At 36.8% G+C, this 20,990-nt stretch overlaps 1 protein-coding gene across 50 annotated transcripts in view; it reads right to left on the bottom strand.

Annotated features, from left to right (window-relative positions):
• MGA (MAX dimerization protein MGA) overlaps window positions 1–20,990 on the bottom strand; it is a 168,979-nt gene that overhangs the window by 12,666 nt on the left and 135,323 nt on the right. For 5 of the 50 annotated variants that reach the window (XM_082735492.1, XM_082735490.1, XM_082735488.1 and 2 more), the window contains exons 10-18: window positions 19,587–19,813; window positions 18,393–18,569; window positions 17,717–17,789; window positions 15,895–16,409; window positions 13,380–13,530; window positions 11,490–12,116; window positions 7,689–7,979; window positions 5,994–7,507; window positions 2,814–2,944 (exon numbers count right to left, since the gene is read on the bottom strand). In XM_082735492.1, the coding sequence (XP_082591618.1) occupies window positions 2,814–2,944; window positions 5,994–7,507; window positions 7,689–7,979; window positions 11,490–12,116; window positions 13,380–13,530; window positions 15,895–16,409; window positions 17,717–17,789; window positions 18,393–18,569; window positions 19,587–19,813 (3,706 nt within the window). Of the gene's footprint in view, window positions 1–2,813; window positions 2,945–5,990; window positions 7,508–7,688; window positions 7,980–11,489; window positions 12,117–13,379; window positions 13,678–15,894; window positions 16,410–17,716; window positions 17,790–18,392; window positions 18,570–19,586; window positions 19,814–20,990 lie in introns of all 50 variants that reach the window. The other 45 variants (XM_082735526.1, XM_082735507.1, XM_082735485.1 and 42 more) reach the window with 25 other exon arrangements.

Genomic DNA, 20,990 nt, shown 5'->3' on the forward strand with positions numbered 1-20,990 from the left:
ACCCAATTACATCTTCTTCCTCTCTTTTTTCTTGTAGGTGAACACTCTCATAATGAGTTTTTTGGTTTTTTTTTTTTAAGATTTATTTATTTTGAAAGAGGGGGTAGAGAGCACGCATGAATGGAAGGGAGGGGCTGAGGGAGATGGACAATCTCAAGCAGCCTCAGCAATGAGTGCAGAGCCAAATGTGAGACTCGATCTCGTGACCCTGAGATCATGACCTGAGCCAAAATCAAGAGCTGGAGGCTTAACTGACTGAGGCACCTGGGTGCCCTCAAAATGAGTTTTTACCTTGTGTATCTTTGCAGTTTTACTAGGAATGTACATATCCCTAAATAGAAAATACTAGGTAGCACTTTTAACATTATATATTATGGTATATCTTCATCTGATTTCACTCAACATTACATCTGAGATATTGACAGACACAGTTCTAGTTCAATCATTTTAACTGCTATATAGTGTTCCCTAAGCATGAAGTTTACAAAATTTTTCAGAATTCTAATAATTGTTTAGATTGCTTTCCAATTTTCTCAATGGCAAACAATGTTGCAGTGCATAGTCCCATACATGGTCCCTTGTACCTATGTGTGAACTTTTCCAGGTTATATATACCTAAGAGTAGAATTGCTGGTTAGAAGAAAGGTGTGGAAGTCAACTTCAGTCATATCACACTACTCTCCAAAATGGTTTTAACAATTTATACTCCCACCTGCAGTATGTTCTGACTGCTCCACAATTAGACACAACAGTATGATGAGAAATCACAACTTTTGCCAATCTTATGGATGTAAACTAATGAAGTCACTGTGGTTTAATCTGTATATCCTAAAATACTTGTGAGGTTAAACAAATTTTTATGTGTTTATTGGTCGTCCAGGTTTCCTCTTCTGTGATCTGCCTATGATATCCATTATATACTTACCTATTCCCTCATCTTTCTCTTACTGACTTAAAAAAATTATTTATATCATTGATACTAATCCTTTGTCAAACATGTACTGCAAATATTTTCCTTATACTATTAATTTGCCGTTCACAGTTTTCATGGTATAGTAAGAGAAATTTTTAAATGTTTAACAATCTGTTCCTTTGCAATTTGTCCTCTTTCTGTGTTGGTTATTCTTGACCCTTTTATTGTTCCAGCCCATTAAGATGGTATCTTTCCATACAAATGTAGTGATCCGAAGGGGCACGTGTACCTGAATGTTTATAGCAGCAATGTCCACAATAGCCAAACTATAGAAAGAACCTAGATGTCCATCAACAGATGAATAGATAAAGAAAATGTGGTGTATATATACACAATGGAATACTATGCAGCCATCAAAAGAAATGAAATCTTGCCATTTGTGATGATGTGGATGGAACTAGAGAGTATTATGCTTAGCGAAATAAGTCAATCAGAGAAAGACAATTATCATATGAGCTCCCTGATATGAGGAAGTTGAAATGCAACGTGGGGGGCTTAGGGGGCAGGAAAAGAATAAATGAAACAAGATAGGATCCGGAAGGAGACAAACCATAAGAGACTCTTAATCTCACAAAACAAACTGAGGGTTGCTGGGGGGGAGGAGGGAAGGGAGAGGGTGGTGGGGTTATAGACACTGGGGAAGGTGTATGGTATGGTAAGTGCTGTGAAGTGTGTAAACCTGGTGGTGATTCACAGACCTGTACCCCTGGGGCTAATAATATATTATATTTTAATAAAAAAATTAAAACAAATTTAAAAAGATGGTATCTTTCCATTTATTGACTCGATCCTCAATGTCCTACAGTAATTTTATAAAAATTTTACACAGCTTTTGTTAATAATCCAAATGTTTTTTTCTATTATAAATGGTATTTTTTTGTTTGTTGCTATTGTTCAGAAAAATCAACTTTAGTATAATCAACGTAATCCAGCGATACTGCTAACCTTAAGTCTAATTAATTACATTGTTAAAAGATTTAAACTCTTTCAAACTTAACCAACAGGCAGCTGAAATAGTCTCCAAATAGCTCTGCAATGAAGAAAATTATTAGACCTATGTCCCCATCCTGAGACTTTCTCAGCATCATCAGGGATGAAGAATTACTCTTTCTGAATTACTCTTTTACATGGTGGTTAAAAAGATAACAGGAAAAGCAAATCTGGCACAAAATAAGGACTTCTATCTTATTTCCATCAATCTCTCACACCCCAATCCCTAAAAATTACAAGGTTTACTAACACAGAAAATGGAATAAATTTTCCTGAACATACTCTATTTTCATCTCATCTGAACACATAAAAATTGCCCAACTGTATCTCACCTGTTCAACCAACAAAGTAACCAAATTCAGAATTTAATGCCTATTCTTAACCCACTGAGCCACCCAGGCGCCCCATTAATGCCTATTCTTAAAAGACAAAGGAACTAACTTCTGTTGTAGTCCACTTTTGTGTCAGTTACCCTAGTCACATACATGATCTTATAGAATACTTCAAATTAGGGGTATTTTCCTCATTTCACAGCTAAAGAATCTAAGACTCAGATTAAAGACTCGCCCGAGGTTAAACAGCTACAAACAGAACTACTATTTTACTACCCATGTGTCAGGCTCCAAAAGCGTAGGTTATTCACATTCACACATGGTCTTCTAGCAATAACCAAGGCAAGTTAATTACCTCTGAATTCCAGCTCCCCTCCACCTACTAATCAGAAAAAAGCTAAAGGAATAAAGAAACTAGGTCAGTTATCCAGAGCTCCTCAAAAGAACATTTAATTTTGTTTATGGTAACAAAACAACGATAACAAAAAACAAAAATCCAAAGACAAATTAAGACTTACGGCTGTTTGAAAGTCTGTGTTTGGGCAGCTGTGGTCTTCACGTGGGAAACATTAATTTCCTCAGAGAGCTCTTCTACAGTCTCAATGTCCACCTGTTCCTCATCATCCTCAATGTATTCTGCACAGTTATTCTGAAATAAAGCAATCCAACAGTAAATAAAGTATTGGGAAACAAACATACCTAAACCTTCTTACCAAATACTCCCTTTATAAAACCAACCAGGGCCAAACATTGATTTTAAACCATGAATACTAATGTTACCAAACTTGTTTTTCATTAAGAAGGAATGAGTTAGAAGATAACATATGGTTAGAGCTAACAACCAAGCACTACATTAAAAATCATACATACTGAACAGACATCACTAGAGTCCCCAGAGGGCTGTATATGTTTCAGTGTTATTTCTAGTGGACAAAATTCAGGTACAAATATATTAAAGCTTCACAAATCTTAAGATTAAATAGCAGCGAAGTAAAATTTTGTGACTGGTAGAGGGAAAGGAGAAAAATTCAGGTTCTACTTCACGAGTGCTTCATGGCTAACCCCTTATCACATACCCACAAAAATACACTCAAGGCAGACATGAAAACAGAATATAGCCCAGAGTCAGTCTTCTAAGCCTCTTAATCACACACAAGGAGAGCTTCTGAGGAATTTCAGATACCAAAAAAGCCCAAACTTACTGTACAGTTAAAAAAACAAAAAACAAAAAACAAAGTTGGGCTGCCCAGGTGGGCTCAGTCGATTTAACAACCAACTCTCGATTTCAGCTTAAGTCATGATCTCAGAGGTGTGAGATCGAGCCCCACACTGGGCTCCACGCTCAGCTCCGGAGTCTGCTGGTCCCTCTCCCTCTGCTCCTCCTCCACTCATGCACGTGCATGTGCATGCACATTCTAACACATAAAATTTTTTTAAAAAGTCAATCAGTGAGCATTTATTGAGCACCTGTCATGGAAACTCACTGTATTATTTTATGTTAACACCAGATTATAGAAATTATGGAATATGTAGGTATACTTAAGTCCACCTTTAAAAGTGGTGTTTACTATGCCAGAAACTAAACTGGAAATATGTTATCTGTTTATAACAGTACTATACCTGAGAGGCACAACTTAAATGAAGCATCCCAATCACCTTATTAATTCTGTTTAAACTTGATGGAAAAATTACTTACCCCCATGAATTATAGGTTCCATAAGGCTGACAGACACTAAATGCAAGCCATCAATTATGGTCCCCAATTCAAACAATGTCTATTAAATTTAAACAATGTGAACAATATATATTAACTCTAGGAAGCTAAATCAACAGAGTTGACAGAATCTAACTAGTAGACAGAATCTAAAGAGTCTGAATTATAATGTAGGTAGATGCTTTATGGTGTTTAAACTGAAGAATGTCTGCCTACAGCATGGCTTTAACTGAAGGCTTTATAAATAATATCCAATAAACTTCACAATGGAAGATTAAATTAAAGAGGCTACTCACTACTTTCCTTAACTATTCCAGTATAATGCTAATCACATGCACAAAAATATTCTATGTGTCAGACAGGTACAGAAATACAGTATTTAGATTTTACAGACCATTTATTTTAATGCCTGTACTTTTAAAAAGGTTTCTGTACCTTGTATGTCAGATTCCCTATTAGGAAACCCAATCCCTTGATTATGACACTTTAAAGCTTCTGTTAAGTCGGTTCTACTGAGAGCAACAGTTTTCACTGGTTTTAAGGTTGGACTGTCTTTGGTCTGATGCTTATCCAGGCTGACTTACAATGGGAGATTCCACAAAAAGCACAAGAAGTTCTGCAATCTAACTCTTAAACTCAATGAATTCAGATTCTTCAGCTACCCATAGGTTATCTGTCCTCAAAAAGGATGAGGCTACAAATAGAATAAGGCAAATGTATACAGAATCCTCTAATAGTAGAGCTAGATCCTCGTTTTACAAATGAGACAACCGAGGTAAAGAAATAACCAACACAGGAACATTAGAATACTTAAACATTTTTGAGTTTTAAAATACTAATCTTCCTGTTATATTTTATCTGCATAAGGCAGTTAGGCATTAACAGAGAAGGACCAGGTAACACAGAGACTGAATCTCATGAAGAGAGATTCTGAAACAACCAACTACATGATGATCACCTCAGAGGGCCATATTATCTGCTCCTAGTGAGAGGGACATGATTTAGATTTAAGGGCATCCTACAGGCAGCTGGCTACAATCTCCTTATGTTTTACATCAAACCCCACTGTCAGGCGTCAGCATACGAGAACCTGCCATCTGTTTTCGTAAATACAAGTTTTACTGGAGCACAGCCACACTCTTTCACTTACTATTGTTTATGGCTGCTTTCATGCTGTAACAGCAACCAGTTGCCAACAACAAGCCATCCAGCCTACAAAGTCTAAAATGTTAACAATCCAGCCCTTTACAGAAAAAGTCTGTCCAACTCCTGCCCTATATGCTTCTCATTTAGATAGGGTTAAAACCTTAAGCAGAAGTCTAGAAAAACGGCTTCAGAAAAAATGGTTGTGAAAATTATAAAAGTCATATTACAAAGGAAGATGACCAAAGTTTAGAACATAAACTCTAGAAATCATCAAAAGCAAAAAGAAAGCACCAAAATCAAAAAAAAGCAACTTAGGGCAGGGTGATAATAAAATATTAAATGGTATTTTCCATTTTTCTCCAAAAAAGAGAAACATTTCTCTAAATGTAAGCAGTAGTTCTCCTCTAGTTGTAAGGCCACCCTTCCCTGTTCTTTATGTAGCTACGAGACAGGCTATAATCGCTTCACACAGAAAATGTCAAAAACAAAACAAAAAAACCAAAACTAACAAAAAACCTGAGAACAAATAGGAGCAGGAGTTTCAGGAATTCTTTTTTTTTTTTTTTAACCTAACTTGAAAGCACTCTCAAGCATCTATCCCCCAAAGGCATAAGCCAGCCTTTCCATAATAGCAGGTACGTCTCAAAGAACAATATAAGCTCAATAAATGTTACTTGACTGACATAGCCTAAAAACTACGAAGTCATTTAATCATGATCTAAACCTAGGAATCCAAATCAATGTATCAAGTCTTAGTGATCTTCTGGAAAAGCTACTGTCTCTAATAAATCATTTTAAATTCTTGAGGTTTCAGTCACAACAAAAATGGGCTCACCACCTTGTCTACATCATCAACCTCCTCACTCTGGTAGTCAGAAACAACATCCACAATCTCATCAATAGAATCATCGGTTTTCTCATTCTCATCTTCCTCATCCTCCTCTTCCAAATCCAAAACAGTCAAGTCAGCACTGCTTCGCCCACCCTTCTTCTCTTGCTTTGGTTGTATCTGTTCTCCTGACAGCAGTAAGTGACCTTGAAAATGTCCTTCCCCTCTGCTCCCTTTTGTGGCTCTCCACGGAACACTGGAGAAGGCTGTAGGACTAGAAATCCTACTCCAAGAATCACATTCAGTTTTTAAAACTCTGACATTTTCAGTAGTTTCACTTTTTCCAAGTAGATCAGAGATGCCTTGTTCTTGCTGAAACACATCAGAATTTTCCTGACAGGTCTTTATTTCTTTAATTAACTGCTCATCTGCCTCTTTCTTGCATTCTTGTGAAGTTCCAACACATTTCTGGGTCAGAGGGCCCTTCAGGTGTTTTCTCCATCTCTCCCTAATACTGTCCTTCTCCAGAGAGTCTCCACATCCCTTCTCCTTGGCCTCTGGCTGTGAAATAGATTGTTGCTCCACAACTTTGCTCCCTGATAATTCGAGTTTACTTTCTTCCTTAGAGAAGACTGGAAATTCATTTGATTTTTCCTCTGGATTTTCTAATCCTTTCTGCTGTTCCACTTTCACATCACCAAGCTTTTTAAGCTGTATACTACTTACACTTTGGACTGTCACATTGCTGGCTTTTTTGGAAATGGTCTTAACTTCTAGAACAGTCAGTTTTTCTTTGGAACTGTTATGATTTCTAATCCCATACTCTTCATCAACATCTTTATAGTCTTCACCTGTGTGTGACCCAGTGATACAGGAGTGCTGAGAAGGTTTAACAATTATAGGACTCTCTTCTGTAAAAGATTCTTCATCTAAATGATCACCCCCATCTACCAAGGAGTCATGCAGGATTTCTTCTGACGCAGCAGCCCCAGAGTTTTGCTTTATTACATTAGCCCCAGAATCTATAGCTTCTCCTTCTGACTGCAGGGCCTTCTTAGTATCCTGCTCTCTTTTTAAAAAGCTTGTTCCATCTTTCTGGTCTGCACTCTGAGACTCTCTTTTCATCTGAAGAGAAGCGACATGTTGAAGAATAGAACTGGGAACAGGCTTTTGTCCAGGGAGCTGCAACAAAGCAAAACTACCAGACTGGAGAGGAATAAGACTGGCTGTACCAACAGGCTGCCCTCCTGAACTATAGGTTATTTTGGTCTCAGAGCCTGTTTTACTTGCAAAGCTTTGTGGTTCAGGAGGGGAAATCCTCAGGGTCAATGTACCAGATTGAGACACAAAACTAGGTCCAGAAGAAAGCAATGATGGTGCCTGAGTGATAACATTCACTGCTGGAGAAGACCCAACAGCCTGAATTACAGGATTCATAACAGAGAAAGCAGAGGACGAAGCAGAAGATGGTGGAGTTTCTGAAGGTTTGGAAGGAGTGGGTAACCGGATTCCCATCACAGAGCCTGATAAGAAAAAAAAAATTTTTTTTTAAGTTATCACTGCCTGTATAAAGACTTTCAAGGCATGCTTTTCTTTTTGGCAGGTTAACTCTAAGAGACTAAGAAATCCTGGTGTATTAACATCCCATATGGCCAAATGATTCAACAAAAGAAAAACTCATCAGAAAGATCTCCAGTTTTATACCTGGGTTCCGAAACATAACAGGCTGTAAGTTGGGCTGGGTATTAGAGCCTCGAAGCTGATGTAAGGGGAGGAGCTGAACAATCTGCCCATTAGGATGCCTGAACAGATTCATCCCACTTGGGCTCCTAACAGGCTGCAAGACCATCCGATGCCCCTGAAGCTGTGTGTTTGGAACAGGTCTAAGAGTAGGAGAACCTTGCTGCACTGGAATCAGCAACAATCGAGGTCCAGTACGTTTCACTGTGTTAGAAGAGACCTGAGGAGTAGCCACTGGAATCTGAGGGGCATTTTCTGAAAAACAGAAAACGGAAACATAGTATCAGTTCACTTTAATGCATACAGAAAAAACTATTAGGACATAAGATCTGACCACACTATAAATAATTTCTAATTTGAATTCTACAGTTGGTGAAATCCTGTACCTCTATCATACGTTACTTAATAGTCCTTTGGCGGAGAACAATTTATCTTAAAACCCAATTATCAAGACATTGTAGGACCTTACGCTCAGAATGGTTATTAAAAAAAAAAAAAAAAAAAAGAAAGGAAAAAAGCATCAGTTGTCAAGAGGTGCATTTAAAGAGATAATGCCTCTGCCTAATGAAAAACATGGCAGGCCTCTAAATCTCGATTCTCATTAAAGTTAAACAGATCATTCATGATAAAATTCTCTTCTTCAACTTTATAATTCAGGTCATTAACAATAAAATTACGACTTCATTTCATAGGTCACACTCAAGTAAGATAAAGTCAAGGACTAAAAATCATGAGGCTTAAAAAACTCCTTGGCTTTTGAAATACACTGACAAATAACCAAAGCGTAAAGATATGTGGAAATTATTTTTCAGAAGAAAAAAAAATACATACCCCCAAAAAATGGAATGAAATTAAGAGACATCAAAGAAGCAGGGAAATAAAGCCTGGTTAGGAAGAGGCAAAAGATAGTTTTAAAACAAACAGAAAAAGCAAAAATTTAATGCAAAAGATGTGAATTTAAAAAAATTTCAAATCATTAATAGTACCTAAAGTCCCACTTCAATGTTTGGAAGAGATATTTAGAAATACTGAAGACAGAAAAATAATAATACGAACAATTTACAGACAGATTTTTGGTCATGGGGATGAAAAGACAGGAGTGACGGTGATGCTGGGCAGAAATGAAACTAATCTAACATTACTATACAAATTAGTGAACTTATTAAACAACACTAATAAATATTTTCATTAGTTTGTCGCTAAATAAAAAAAATCAACAAATCAAACGAATCAGTTTAACATGTGACACTATCAGATAAGTACTCTACCCACAAAATATATCCAACTTCTAAAAGGAAATTATGCTCCTAACATTTACATGACAAATTATATGTAAGATCCAGAACTACTCTTGAAAGTGAAATAAAACACAAAGACCAAACTGTTGGGGGAAGGTGCAACTTAAATTAAAAACATCCACCTTACACGAATTAAGAAACATGTTAAAGCATTCTTAATTTCCTGAACATTTCTAACATTTTAGAGAGTGGTTCAAACCCAAAGCACTCTTAATTCAGAGAACGAAAGCAACCTTTAACAGACACAAAATATGCAAGTATTTATTCACATGCAGGTGAGGGCTAAGAATGGAAAAGAAAAAGAAGTTAAATGAAAAAGTCACAGACGTCTAAGTACCCAAGTTGGGAATCCTCTTTACGAACCTAAAACGAAATTACACACACTTAGAAGTTACTAGAGTCAGCTCCATTTTAAAAAGAGCAGTTAATAAAATCTGTTAACATTAATATTTCCTCAAGTGGTATTACAGAAGATATTTTTAGATGGTATATGGATATAGTATATCACCATATCATGCTGTCAGAAAGTAATTTCTTTTTCAATTTTAATCTTCTGATTATATACAGAAGAAAATACTAGTCTTTGATATTACATCAGCATTTTCTAGGTTTCTTCATTAAGAGAGTGCAAGCTACATATTAACATGGTAGCTAGCTACAATGTATTTCTTTTTATTATTGTTTCTAATGTATTTATTTATGGAGTAAACCTCTGTTAAGACAAGTAATGTTGGTTTCCAATTACAGTAAAATAGCTCCTTCTAAAAATACATTTAAGCAAACAAAGCAGTTTATTTAAATAAGAATATTAAGTCAATAATAGTACAAATGAGAATCAGAACAAAATAACCTGAATGTATATTCCAAGTGACTGAAATCTGAGAAACAGCAAACCACAAAAAGCTAAACAAACTACTTTATAGTTTCATGACAGAAGTAAGGAAAAGGGTTGGAATCCGTATCGTTTAGAAAAATCTCAAGTTAAAATATGACAAGATATAAACCTTGAGATCCAATAGGAAATCAAAATGGCTTTATCAACAACAATCTCAGTTCTGAAACTGCATATTAAACTAATCATTTTTAATCTTTATATATGGGGAGAAGCAGAACAAATTTAATCCATGTTTCATTTATCCTTTGGAAAGACCTTCAACTTTAAACTAACTCCCAAATCACTTCATTCCTAAAACACTGATAGAGATTTGGACTTTGTCACTAAATGCAAAAATACTTAGTAGGAAAAATATGAATAACCAAAGAATTATTGTTGCCTACTTATTTCCCCTTAAGTCCTATGAAGTCTCTCACTCTTACATTGTAATTCTGAGAACATTAAGAGAACCATTTATTTTAGCTGGTTGAATTAGGATATAAAAAATTAGCCAAGTGTAGGATATTCCTATTTTATATTCACTTAACATAAGCCTACAAAAAAACTTTAACTGAAAAGTTGATAAACATACAGATTCCTAAACAAAGATATATGCCTCCTTATTTCTATCTCAGTCAGTTCATACAAAATAATAAATAGAAGGATAATGTCAGTAGTATATAGGAATTGGTCAGATTCACAAAAATGATTTTTACTAGGTAAAAGGACTTAGGGTCTTAATCTTCAGTAAGGAGAGAAAAGCCCTTAGCCTGGCTGTAGCATGGCAAAAGCCCTCTGTTCTCTTTTTTAATTAAAAGGAAGCACACACAGGGACTCCTGGGTGGCTCAGTCAGTTAAGCATCTGCATTCGGCTCAGGTCATTATCCCATAATCCTAGGTTCTGGGATGGAGCCCCACACCAGGCTTCCTGCTCAGCAGGGAGCCTGCTTCTCCCTCTGCCTGTGGCTCCCCTCTGCTTGTGTGCATGCGCATGTGTGCACATGCTCTCTCTCTGGAAAATGAATAAATAAAATCTTTTAAAAAATAAAAATAAAAAGAAGCACACACAGTCCCCACCCCCACCCCCCAGAAAGGAATACCTACATTTGGGTTCCCTCCTCAGAGACCTAGCTCTCAGCACACAGAAGTACACTTCGTGCTGTGCCCATCTTGATGGCAGCTCTACTGGCTCAGAACTCCACTCCTACATACATTATTTCAGATTCAGCCAGTATTTCCATTACAATTTTTTTGAGTATTTTTAATCTCCTCAGAAAATCTCCAGCTCTACACTAAACCATCTGTCAAGGCTGTTCAATTTATCTCTAAAGTACCAGTTATGGTTTTTATCAGTGCTCTGGTTACAAAGTTGCAGAGATTTTTAGTGATTTGTCCTAACCCTTTATTAACCATGAGGTCTATTATTTTCAGTGTTTAGTTTTGCAGAAGGTCAAGGTTTTCAGGAATCCATGTATCATGTTACAGCAGAAACACCTACACTGTTACCCTGATATAGCCGTAATCCTAACAAAATGGTAAGTGATATAAACAGTTGTATGGTAGGTAAACCAGCTAGTAACATCTAGGCCTTACCTGGTCTCTGGCTCACTGGTGGACTCCCATCAATTCCCGAGAGTATAATGGGAACAGAGCCCAGAGATGAAGTTGGTGTGGTCACCATGGAGGAAGATGCAGCTGTGGTCACCACGACTATGGAGGTGGAGGCAGTGGAAGCAACAGGAAGAGTTATAGTTGGAGGAGATGCTACCAAAGACTTAGGAAAAGCAACTGAAGCCACAGGGGTAGTAATCCCAGTCGTTTTGATAAGGTTCACAGTGGCTGTAGACTGGGAAGGTGTTACAGGGGTGCTGATATTAGTTTCAGAAACCTCAACAACCCCTGCAGTGGTGGCACCAGAAGAATAAGTAGTTTCTTTAGTTCCCACGTCAGAAATAGCAGTCATAGGTGTCACAGCAGTAACATTCTCTAAAAACACTTGAGGGGTGGTAGTAGTGACAGCAGCAGTCACAGGGCTGCACACCTGAACTGGCTCAGAAGAAACCACAGGTGTGACGACCATTACTGGAGAAGGTCTGATACTGAACTTCTGTGGCCCTGTTAGGGGTTGGGGTGTGCTAACTCCAGGTATCTTCTGCTGCAGGGCTCCAACTTTACTCATCACAAACTGTGTGAACACACCACCAGGAGAGGGTCGAGCCGCTGCAAATAAAAATTTGCAGGTCAAATATCTTCAGTTCTCATATTTTATCCTCTTAGTGATTGTGTTTATCAACATTTATTGTGCACCACTGGGTCAATTTCTTACAGGCATGATATGTGCCAATTTCCACCCACAGAAATCACACACTTCTCTCAACCCAAACCAAACCTTTATAATACTATGAAAGGGATTAAAAGTGGGTGTTCCTACTAAGATTCTTTCGACTGTGCAATATAGCCAAATTGCCAGGACACTAAAAAGGCAATATAGCAGCACACAACTTCATCATCTAAAACAGTGAAGAACATCGTAAGGAGATTTTTCTTCCCCTAACTCTAATTTTAAAACTTGTTTCACCACTTCCTCCTGTCCCAGCACCTCCACGTCTTTGTAACTGCTATCCTCTTATGAGACAGTTAAGTTTTACATATTTCTGAAGTGTATAAAGACACTTTTCAAAAGAGAGCAGGATAGGACTTAAAATCACCAGTTAGAGCTACTTTAAAAATAGTAAAATGGGGTCTTTTTAAGGCATACAATGCTTGTCCTCCATCTTCACATAACTCCAGCATTCAGCTGGATTATTTTAATTTCCCATTATAGGAATAAGAATACAGCAATGGACACTTATAGTCCTAAACAGATATGAACAACAAAAAGAAGAATTCAATAAACTGACTACATATACTCGCAATGCTATAACACAAAATGCTTTCAGAAAGTAGTTTATTATAGACTCCAGCATTGAAATATTAAACAAATGAGGTTTTCACAGAACAGGATGAATAGAATAAAGCAACACTTCCAACTTATGTTTTTCAAGAGCTTTTTATTCTAAGACTATACTACACAAACTCAACCCCCTTGGATTTGGTAGCTCCTTGGTTTCATAAGTTCAAGGAACATATATATGACTGGTTACAAAAATACCAGTGCCCATAAAAGAAATATTAAATTAGGTAAAGTATTTAAGAGTAAGTCTTCCTTTTTTAAAAATAAAATAAAAAATCCAAGTCTTTTCTGTATTAATAAAACCAGTCTAAAAGTCTAGAAATAACTATTAACTAGAGTTCATCTACTATCATAGGTGGTCAGGAAGAATTACCAAAAACAGACAAGATCAGGCAAGACAGACATCAAGAATAAGAACAATGCCAATTATATATTTCTCTAATTTTCACGACCTCTATACTTGTATCCACTGGCCAAGCACCAAGACACAGCCCTTTCTAAAATATATATATATATACAGTCCAACTTACCAATCGGTCTTTTTGCCGGGACAAATGCCTTCAGATTCTTCCCAGGGTGATTTGTTGTAGCGCCAGAGGAGGATGCCGTTTTGCAATTGGATGTTGAAGGCAACAGGGTACGTGGTTTCCTGGATGCAGCCACCTTGGCATTGGATGCTACCTTGGAGATGACAGTACTGAGGGTTGAGAGGTCCAGGACTGAGGGTCGCAACCTGCCTGTGATATAAGCAGCTAGCCTATTGGCTGGATGCAATGCCCCCATCTGTCCCAATAGCAACTTAGCCTGCGGGTAACTCTTACCATTAACCTGAAACAAGTGGCAAAGAGAAATTCTGTAAAGATAAAATTCTCTTGCTAACTTATCTCCCTTGACAGGGGTTTCATTTTTACAAGGTTTTAAAAGTCTATTCTTCAGATTTAAAGGGAAAAAGAAATGAACTTTTTCCATTTGATACATAATCTGAGTATTAGAAGGTGGAAAAAAAAAAAAAGCTGCCATCTCATATTCTGAACTAATCTCATCTTCATTTTGGTAGTTTGGAAACAGACTACTTAGTTCATCAATATCTGCTCCTAGATATGTGAGAGGCACAGTCAAATCTAAGGAATCATCCAACAGTTTTACTTAAGCAATTCTGGTTAAACTATTAACAATCACCACCAAAAAATGAATAGCTGTGTTCCCCAGAATCTCTCTGACAAGACCAAGGAGGCACAGTGAAGCCCTCTCAAGGGTCCCTTCAAGCATCCTTCAAATTTGAAAAATATATGGTGAATCTACTTTTAAGTTTTAAGAAAGCCATTGTTATAATATCCTAAGCCAAAAGGTCCCCTTCAGTCTTTAAAACCCTCAACTTTGAAGATTCTGTTACGTCTTGGACAAAACTTGAGCTCAAGAAAAGAGCTAGAAGAAACTCAATTATAACTTTAGAAACAATCACTGGCCACCAGAACGAGTAATCAATAAATGAGGTAAAGATTTTTCTCTACTGCCTGAGCTGACACACTGTCCATCTGAGACTGCACAATTGTTTTTTTAAAAAGAAAAGGAAAAAAAAAAACCTTCTCTAATTTCTTACCCATGTTCTCAAAGTCCTATTCCTGGGTGACTAGAGAAGACATCCTTTTCTGTTCCTCCTTTCCATCACTGAAAAGGGGGAGAGGGTGAAGTGTGGTGGAGAAACCCCTACTCTCTAAAGTAATAGGAAACTGGTAAAGAGAAGAGCTACAGCAAGCCAACCTCTCCTCAAAGACAAAAATTACTCTTTACTACTTAAATGAAACCACAATTATTCCCAGATAGATCAGAAATATCTCTGCCTCGAGTTTGATATAAAGAATGTGATCTTTCCAACCTAAAGGAAAGTTTACTGTAGTTTTTCAGGGTCTCTGGAGGTCTAAGATACCTCATCTTCTCCTTTGGGACTTGCTCTGAAGACTATTCAACAGCTTCCCTAAAGCCTACATTACAGTGGCTTGACTGCTTAGGCAAATTTGTATTTTACGGTGGCTTTCTGAGTCCGAGACAGGAGAGAACACAAATTTCTATACCTATATTGGGGGGGGTCCCCAAGTCTCACTAGAAATGAGCTCAAGTCTCTGTTCTCAAAGTATCAAAACAATAAATGAAATAAGAAAACACTATTCCCCTCAAGAAATACCAAAAGAACCAGTTACATAGCACCATCAAGAATAAACTGCAATAAAAAGTTTTTAATTAAGTAGATGAGTGAAAGAGTCATATTAATGGAACAGCCCACAGCCCAGAGAAGTGGTCAAGCTAGTAAAGTCAAGGAACCTTGGCAAGCATGTCAGACACTTCCACCCATTTGCTACTCTGACATAAAAGTGCATTTAATATCACTGAGCAAGAGGAGAAAACCTTTTTACTAAAATTACATTTTACTTCAAAACTTCTCCTTCCAAAGGATTTTCTAGATGCCGGTGTAATTTTACTAATATAACCTGTCTAAATTACTAAACAACAAGGATTTATTTGTACTATGACAATCATCATATTAGCAAAAACCCTACTATGGACCAAATCAAGAAAAAAAAATGCAATTTTTAGAAATTTTATACTTTTCAATAACACCTTGCAAAACTAAAATTTTCTCCAAGTTTCCAACCATACACTACTACCTTACAATCAATTTCACCTTGTTTTGTTTTGAAAGCTATTTATTAATAATAATAATCCCAAGAACTAGATGGAACTCCTTACTATAGTTGTCTAAGTATCAGTAGAGCCCAAGCAGTAAAATTTTGAGAGTCAGGAACTTTCTGAGAAGATAGAAATAAAATCATAAGCTAATATAGGGCTCCACAGTTCGTTTATAAATGTGTCAAAAATTTACTCTAGGTATGCATTTATAAACTAGGCCTATTACAAAAAGAGATGTTTGTCACCCAGTTCCCAGGAAATGTGAAGATAAATGATATAAGGCCCACAAAGGGCTCTGAAAAATCAAGATGTTACCTAAGTAGAAAAAGGTGCTACATCCAGATTAAAGGCAATTCTCACCTGGATAAGCCCAGATGTGCTTGAACTGGGTTTACGTTTATAGGCCACAAGCTTCCCTGCAGGAGAAAGCCCTGCGTAAAAAGGCAGACCTTTGCCTCCATGTAATCTCTCCCTCACTGAATCCAGGGCATCTGTCTGCACAGGAGAGATATCATCCATTTTCCCAGGGGATAATGGACCATCAGGAGTCTCTGATCCAGATTTCTCAGCCATATCATCTTGGTCTTGGCATGATGGCATAGAGATTTTCACACGAGAAGAATAAACAGGAGGGTTCTTCTCACCCCGGCTCTTTCGCTGAGAAGCCAACTCAATGATGAAGTTGCCCACCTTAAGTGACTGTGGCATGTTGCTATTGATGTGCTGGGATAAGATGCTCAAAATCTTGTTCCGATCCTCCTCCCAGTTGCAGTCTGAGATGATTTCTATCAGTTTGGTGGGACCACCTGGTGACCTCTGATGCACATAGGAGGTAGAGGATTCCCCTTCATTGCAGGAAGACTTCCAGCTTTTCTCTGATAAGGAATTGAAAGATATTTCTGCATCATAGCATTTTGTACTGAACTTTAAAAGATTTTATTTTCTCTGGGTTCTCAGAAAAGTGCCAATAGCAGAGAAATTGAGCACTTGCCCAGTGTCTGAATCCCACGTACTTCCAGTGGTAATTTAACAACTCACAATTTGGGACTTTTCCATGAAAAAGGAATATTCCAGAGAATCATACTATAATAAGATATCCTGCTGCTTGGGGTCACTAATAAAAAAAAAGTCTCACTTTAAGACTGCTCCAAAAGCCATAACTATTATATAAGAAAGTGTTACACCTTGCAAACAAAGCATGACCTATAACCAAGGTTAAGACTTGATATAGTTTGGTGTTCTGCTATCCATACAGGAAAAGCAAAGACACCTGCAAGACGCTTTGTAACATGTGATAGCTAGATTCAATCCTAAAGAACAAGAGAGAGACTATTGTGGTTAAAAAGTGTATTCTACTTCTAGTTTCTACTGCAAATACTTCTGAATTACTTCTGTGACACTAGATATGACTGCTCCATTTCTACATTATGTGCAGATTATTTAGCTCACCAGGTATTTATATTCATAGCAACGTGTTAACTGGATGTCTGTTTCACTGATTTCTACAGCACAGTCTCCCAACCACTGTGCTAATTACAAGTATGTCAGGATATAGATGCCCTCAGCCTTCAAGGTGGCTATGTTCTCAGACAGGTTCTCTTTACCCCAGCAGCCTCTCCCAAATACCTCAATATGCTTTAAAAATAATACCACTTTTCATGTGTATCATGACATTAAAAAGAGGGGGCACGCTTGGGTGGCTCAGTCAGTTAAGCATCCAACTCTTGATTTGGGCTCAGGTCATGATCTCGGGGTCCTGGGATCATGCCCCACATTGGGCTCCACGGTCAGCTGGGAGTCTGCTTAAGGACTCTCTCTCCCCCCCTGCCCCTGCCCCCCACTTGTACTGTTTCTAATAAATAAATCTTAAAAAAAAAACAAAAGAGAGAGAATCATTAACCATATCCTAAGTGTCTCATGAAATAACGTGCCATATCAACATGAATGAATTTTATTTTTTTTTTAGTAGGAGTGATAAACAGTCCAAATAATAGGAAAAGACTTCTCTATCATCTCCATTTTTAGAAGAAGCTAGAAAAGGGGTAGGTAAAAATGTTTTGGGTGTGTGTGTGTGTGTGTGTGTGTGTGCAGATTATTACTATACATATATATATACATATACAGATTACTACCATACATATAATTACTATAAAATGACTTAAGACTTAATTTTCAAACAGACCTTGCAATTTATCAGAATCATCCTCTAGGTCACAGGTGACTGGTTTCAATGGCTGCTGTTCAGAATCAGGCTCCTAAAGAAGGGTATAACACAAATACTTCAACACAAAATAATTACCAACAGAAACTAGGACATAGACATTGAATCTCGGAAAGAAGCCTGAAACAGCAGAAAGACTCAAGTGTCAACAGCTTCACATCTATATGCACAGCTGCATTACTATCATATTATATAAACCTTGGCAAAAACAGCCTAGCTCTCTAATGTCCTTGACAGTAACTGAGTCACCAAGAAAAAAATTAACAGCACACTTTATATTTAGTTTACTCTAGTAAAGAAGGCAAAAAATTCGATGTTTAATAGAACAAGCTTCAGTTAATCTGAAAAATCACTAATGCAGATACGAATCCTAATAATCACAGAAAAATGATTTAATAAAACTCAGAAATGTTTAAGCTTTTAAAAATTACTTCAGCTTCAGAAATAGTACTTTAAATAACCTTAAGGGATTGTTCTCTAAAACAAGTATGCAGAGAAACAAACTGATACACTCATCACATAACCTTTCTCTGCCCCTCAAGAATGACTCCAAATTTTTCGGATAGTGATGTAAATTCTAATACTAGCAACAGGGAAATGGAAGTTAAAAAGACAAATCAGGCAATAAGTAAATCACCTTTACACTACAGTTCTCGGGACTAGACTGACATGAGCCCTGCTGCTGAAATGATGGGGATGGGGATGGGGATGGTTGTCTCTGTTCCTCTTTCTTTCGTTCATATACTCGAACTCGGGCACAAGTCATCATACTCTCAAAGTACAAGTACACTGGATCCTTGTCCTCTTCCCGAATCTGTAAGTTTCATAAAACAAAACATTCAATACAGTGGGGTAAAAAACATGCTAGACTCCAAAAGGAAAAGAATGTTTAATCTTTATCTCGATTACAACATTTGAAATTTTTAAATGCAAATTTTAACGAGTAGAATCAATATGTGCTAAATGTCGTGGGCAGTCAGAAAGGATCTGGTTTTCTACCAAGAAATCTCAGATCACATCAGAGCAGTGCTTCTCAAATAATCTGCAATGAGGATGCATTTCTGAATTACCAATCCAACACAGACTGATCTTTTGTAAAATGTTTTTAGAAAAACAAAAGACATGTAAAATACAAGCCCAAGTATTTTAGTATTGAGTTTAATACACATAAAATTATTCTATCAACTATCTGTAAAAGTTTCTAAATATTTACTCCCATTTTCTATATTTATTTCATCATATCCTAGTAACAAGTAGTTTTGGATCAGCACAAAGACCACATTGAACAGCACCACACTAAGACATCTTTAAGACTGAAATGGATTTAATCATCAGAAATGCTTAAGCTCTTAACAGAAAGAGCATCAGCTCTTTTACCTATCAATCTTCATAGTCATATATCAACTATTACTTAAATCTTTACTGTTATTGTATATAAAGAAGTCGGCTTTAAAAAGATGAGTTACTTCTTACAGCTTTTCCAAATGCTTTCCTACTAAAAATATGTATGCACTACATCTCAATTACTCAATATTCTACACTACAGGACTAAGAACAGGATCTTTAAAACACTTTTGAACACAACTTTATATGATCTTCCTGAATAGAGATCTGGCTATCCTTAAAAACAGTAGGAATTCTTAGTATATTCACTCCACTTTTAAAGACATTTAAAGTTCCAGCAATTAAGCTAATTAAAAATTGATGCTCACAGGTGTATTACTTAAAAGCAGAATGATTCACAGAATACAAACCAAAAATCTCGTTGAAATCCATTATCTCTACAAATGACTTTTGTAACTTGCAGCAAAAGATGAAAATCTGGGCTTACCACAGGATTGGGTTTGGGAGTATATGCCCGTGCAGGTTTAATTCCAGTGAGCACTTTGCCCTTCACAGTAGCAGGTAAAACTTCTGGCTGAGGCAACAACAATGGCTTCATAGGCTCAATGACAGAAGGTGTTGGGATATAAACTGGCTCTGGATCTACTTCACCTTCTACTTTCACCCATAATGGGTAATGTCGAACCGGCTGTTCAGGCTCTGTTTCACATATAGCTTAACAAAAGAGACGGGTAAGATTTTAAGTGACTTTGGCAACAAAAGTTCAGAGGCATTTCCAAAACAAAATGTGTTCCCTCACAGAAAGCAGTAACTCATTAAAACGATCTAACAGATGCCCCCTAAAAAACCTTTAGTTGCCATCATATACCTTAATTTATTCATCTATTAACCAAATATTTGTTGAATACAAAGTTAATATAACAGTAATTTGCAGCTGTACTTTGTTTCCTACAGGATTTAAGAGACTAATACTTTTAAGAGGAAAAAAAATTTATTAGTGTAAAAGCTATTATTACTTTAATTTTGGTTTGTAACTTGAAATTGTTTTCTAGATAATTTGGAAAATTAGTATTTTTTTAAAGTTTTAGTTTATATTTTTGAACAATGTATAAAGTTGTAAAACTGTGACATCAGCAATTGAAAAGGGTAGGGATGGAGGTGTAAAAGGAGAATTTCTGCATGTTATTGAAGTTAAATTACATAAATTCGACCTAGTGTCTTATAAATTTAGAATATTAAATGTAATCCCATGGTAACCACAAAGAAAATAGTTACACAGTATACATTAAAGAAAACAAGGAAAGAATCGGAAAAATTCACTACAAAATACCTACTAAACACAAAAAATAATAATGTAGGAAATAAGGGCCAAAAAGGCTTCAAGGCATACACAACAAATACAAGATGAATAAGAAAAAGAAAGCACAATGACAGAAGTTCCTCCTATCAGTCATTATTTTAAACATAAATGCATTGAATTCTCCCATCAAAGACAGACTGGAAAAACTGATAAAAACACTTGATCTGGTCGCCAGGGTGACTCAGTGGGTTATGCCTCTACCTTTGGCTCAGGTCATGATCTTGGGGTCCTGCGATGAAGCCCCACAACAGGCTCTCTGCCCAGCAGGGAGCCTGCTTCCCACCCCCTGCCTGCTTACTTTGCTTACTTGTGACCTCTTTCCCTGTCAAATAAATAAATAAAACCTTAAAAATAAAAAACAAAAACCCCCACACATGATCTAGTTATACCTTGTCCACACAAGACACAAGATCCAAAGACACAAACAAGTTGAAAGTGAAAGGCTAGGAAAAGATATTCCCTGAAAATGATAACCAAAAAAAGAGTAGGAGTGGCTGCACTAATATCAAACAAAATAAATATTAAATTAAA

The sequence above is a fragment of the Mustela nivalis genome (assembly GCF_964662115.1).
Source record: "Mustela nivalis genome assembly, chromosome: 6".
Taxonomy (NCBI): domain Eukaryota; kingdom Metazoa; phylum Chordata; class Mammalia; order Carnivora; family Mustelidae; genus Mustela; species Mustela nivalis.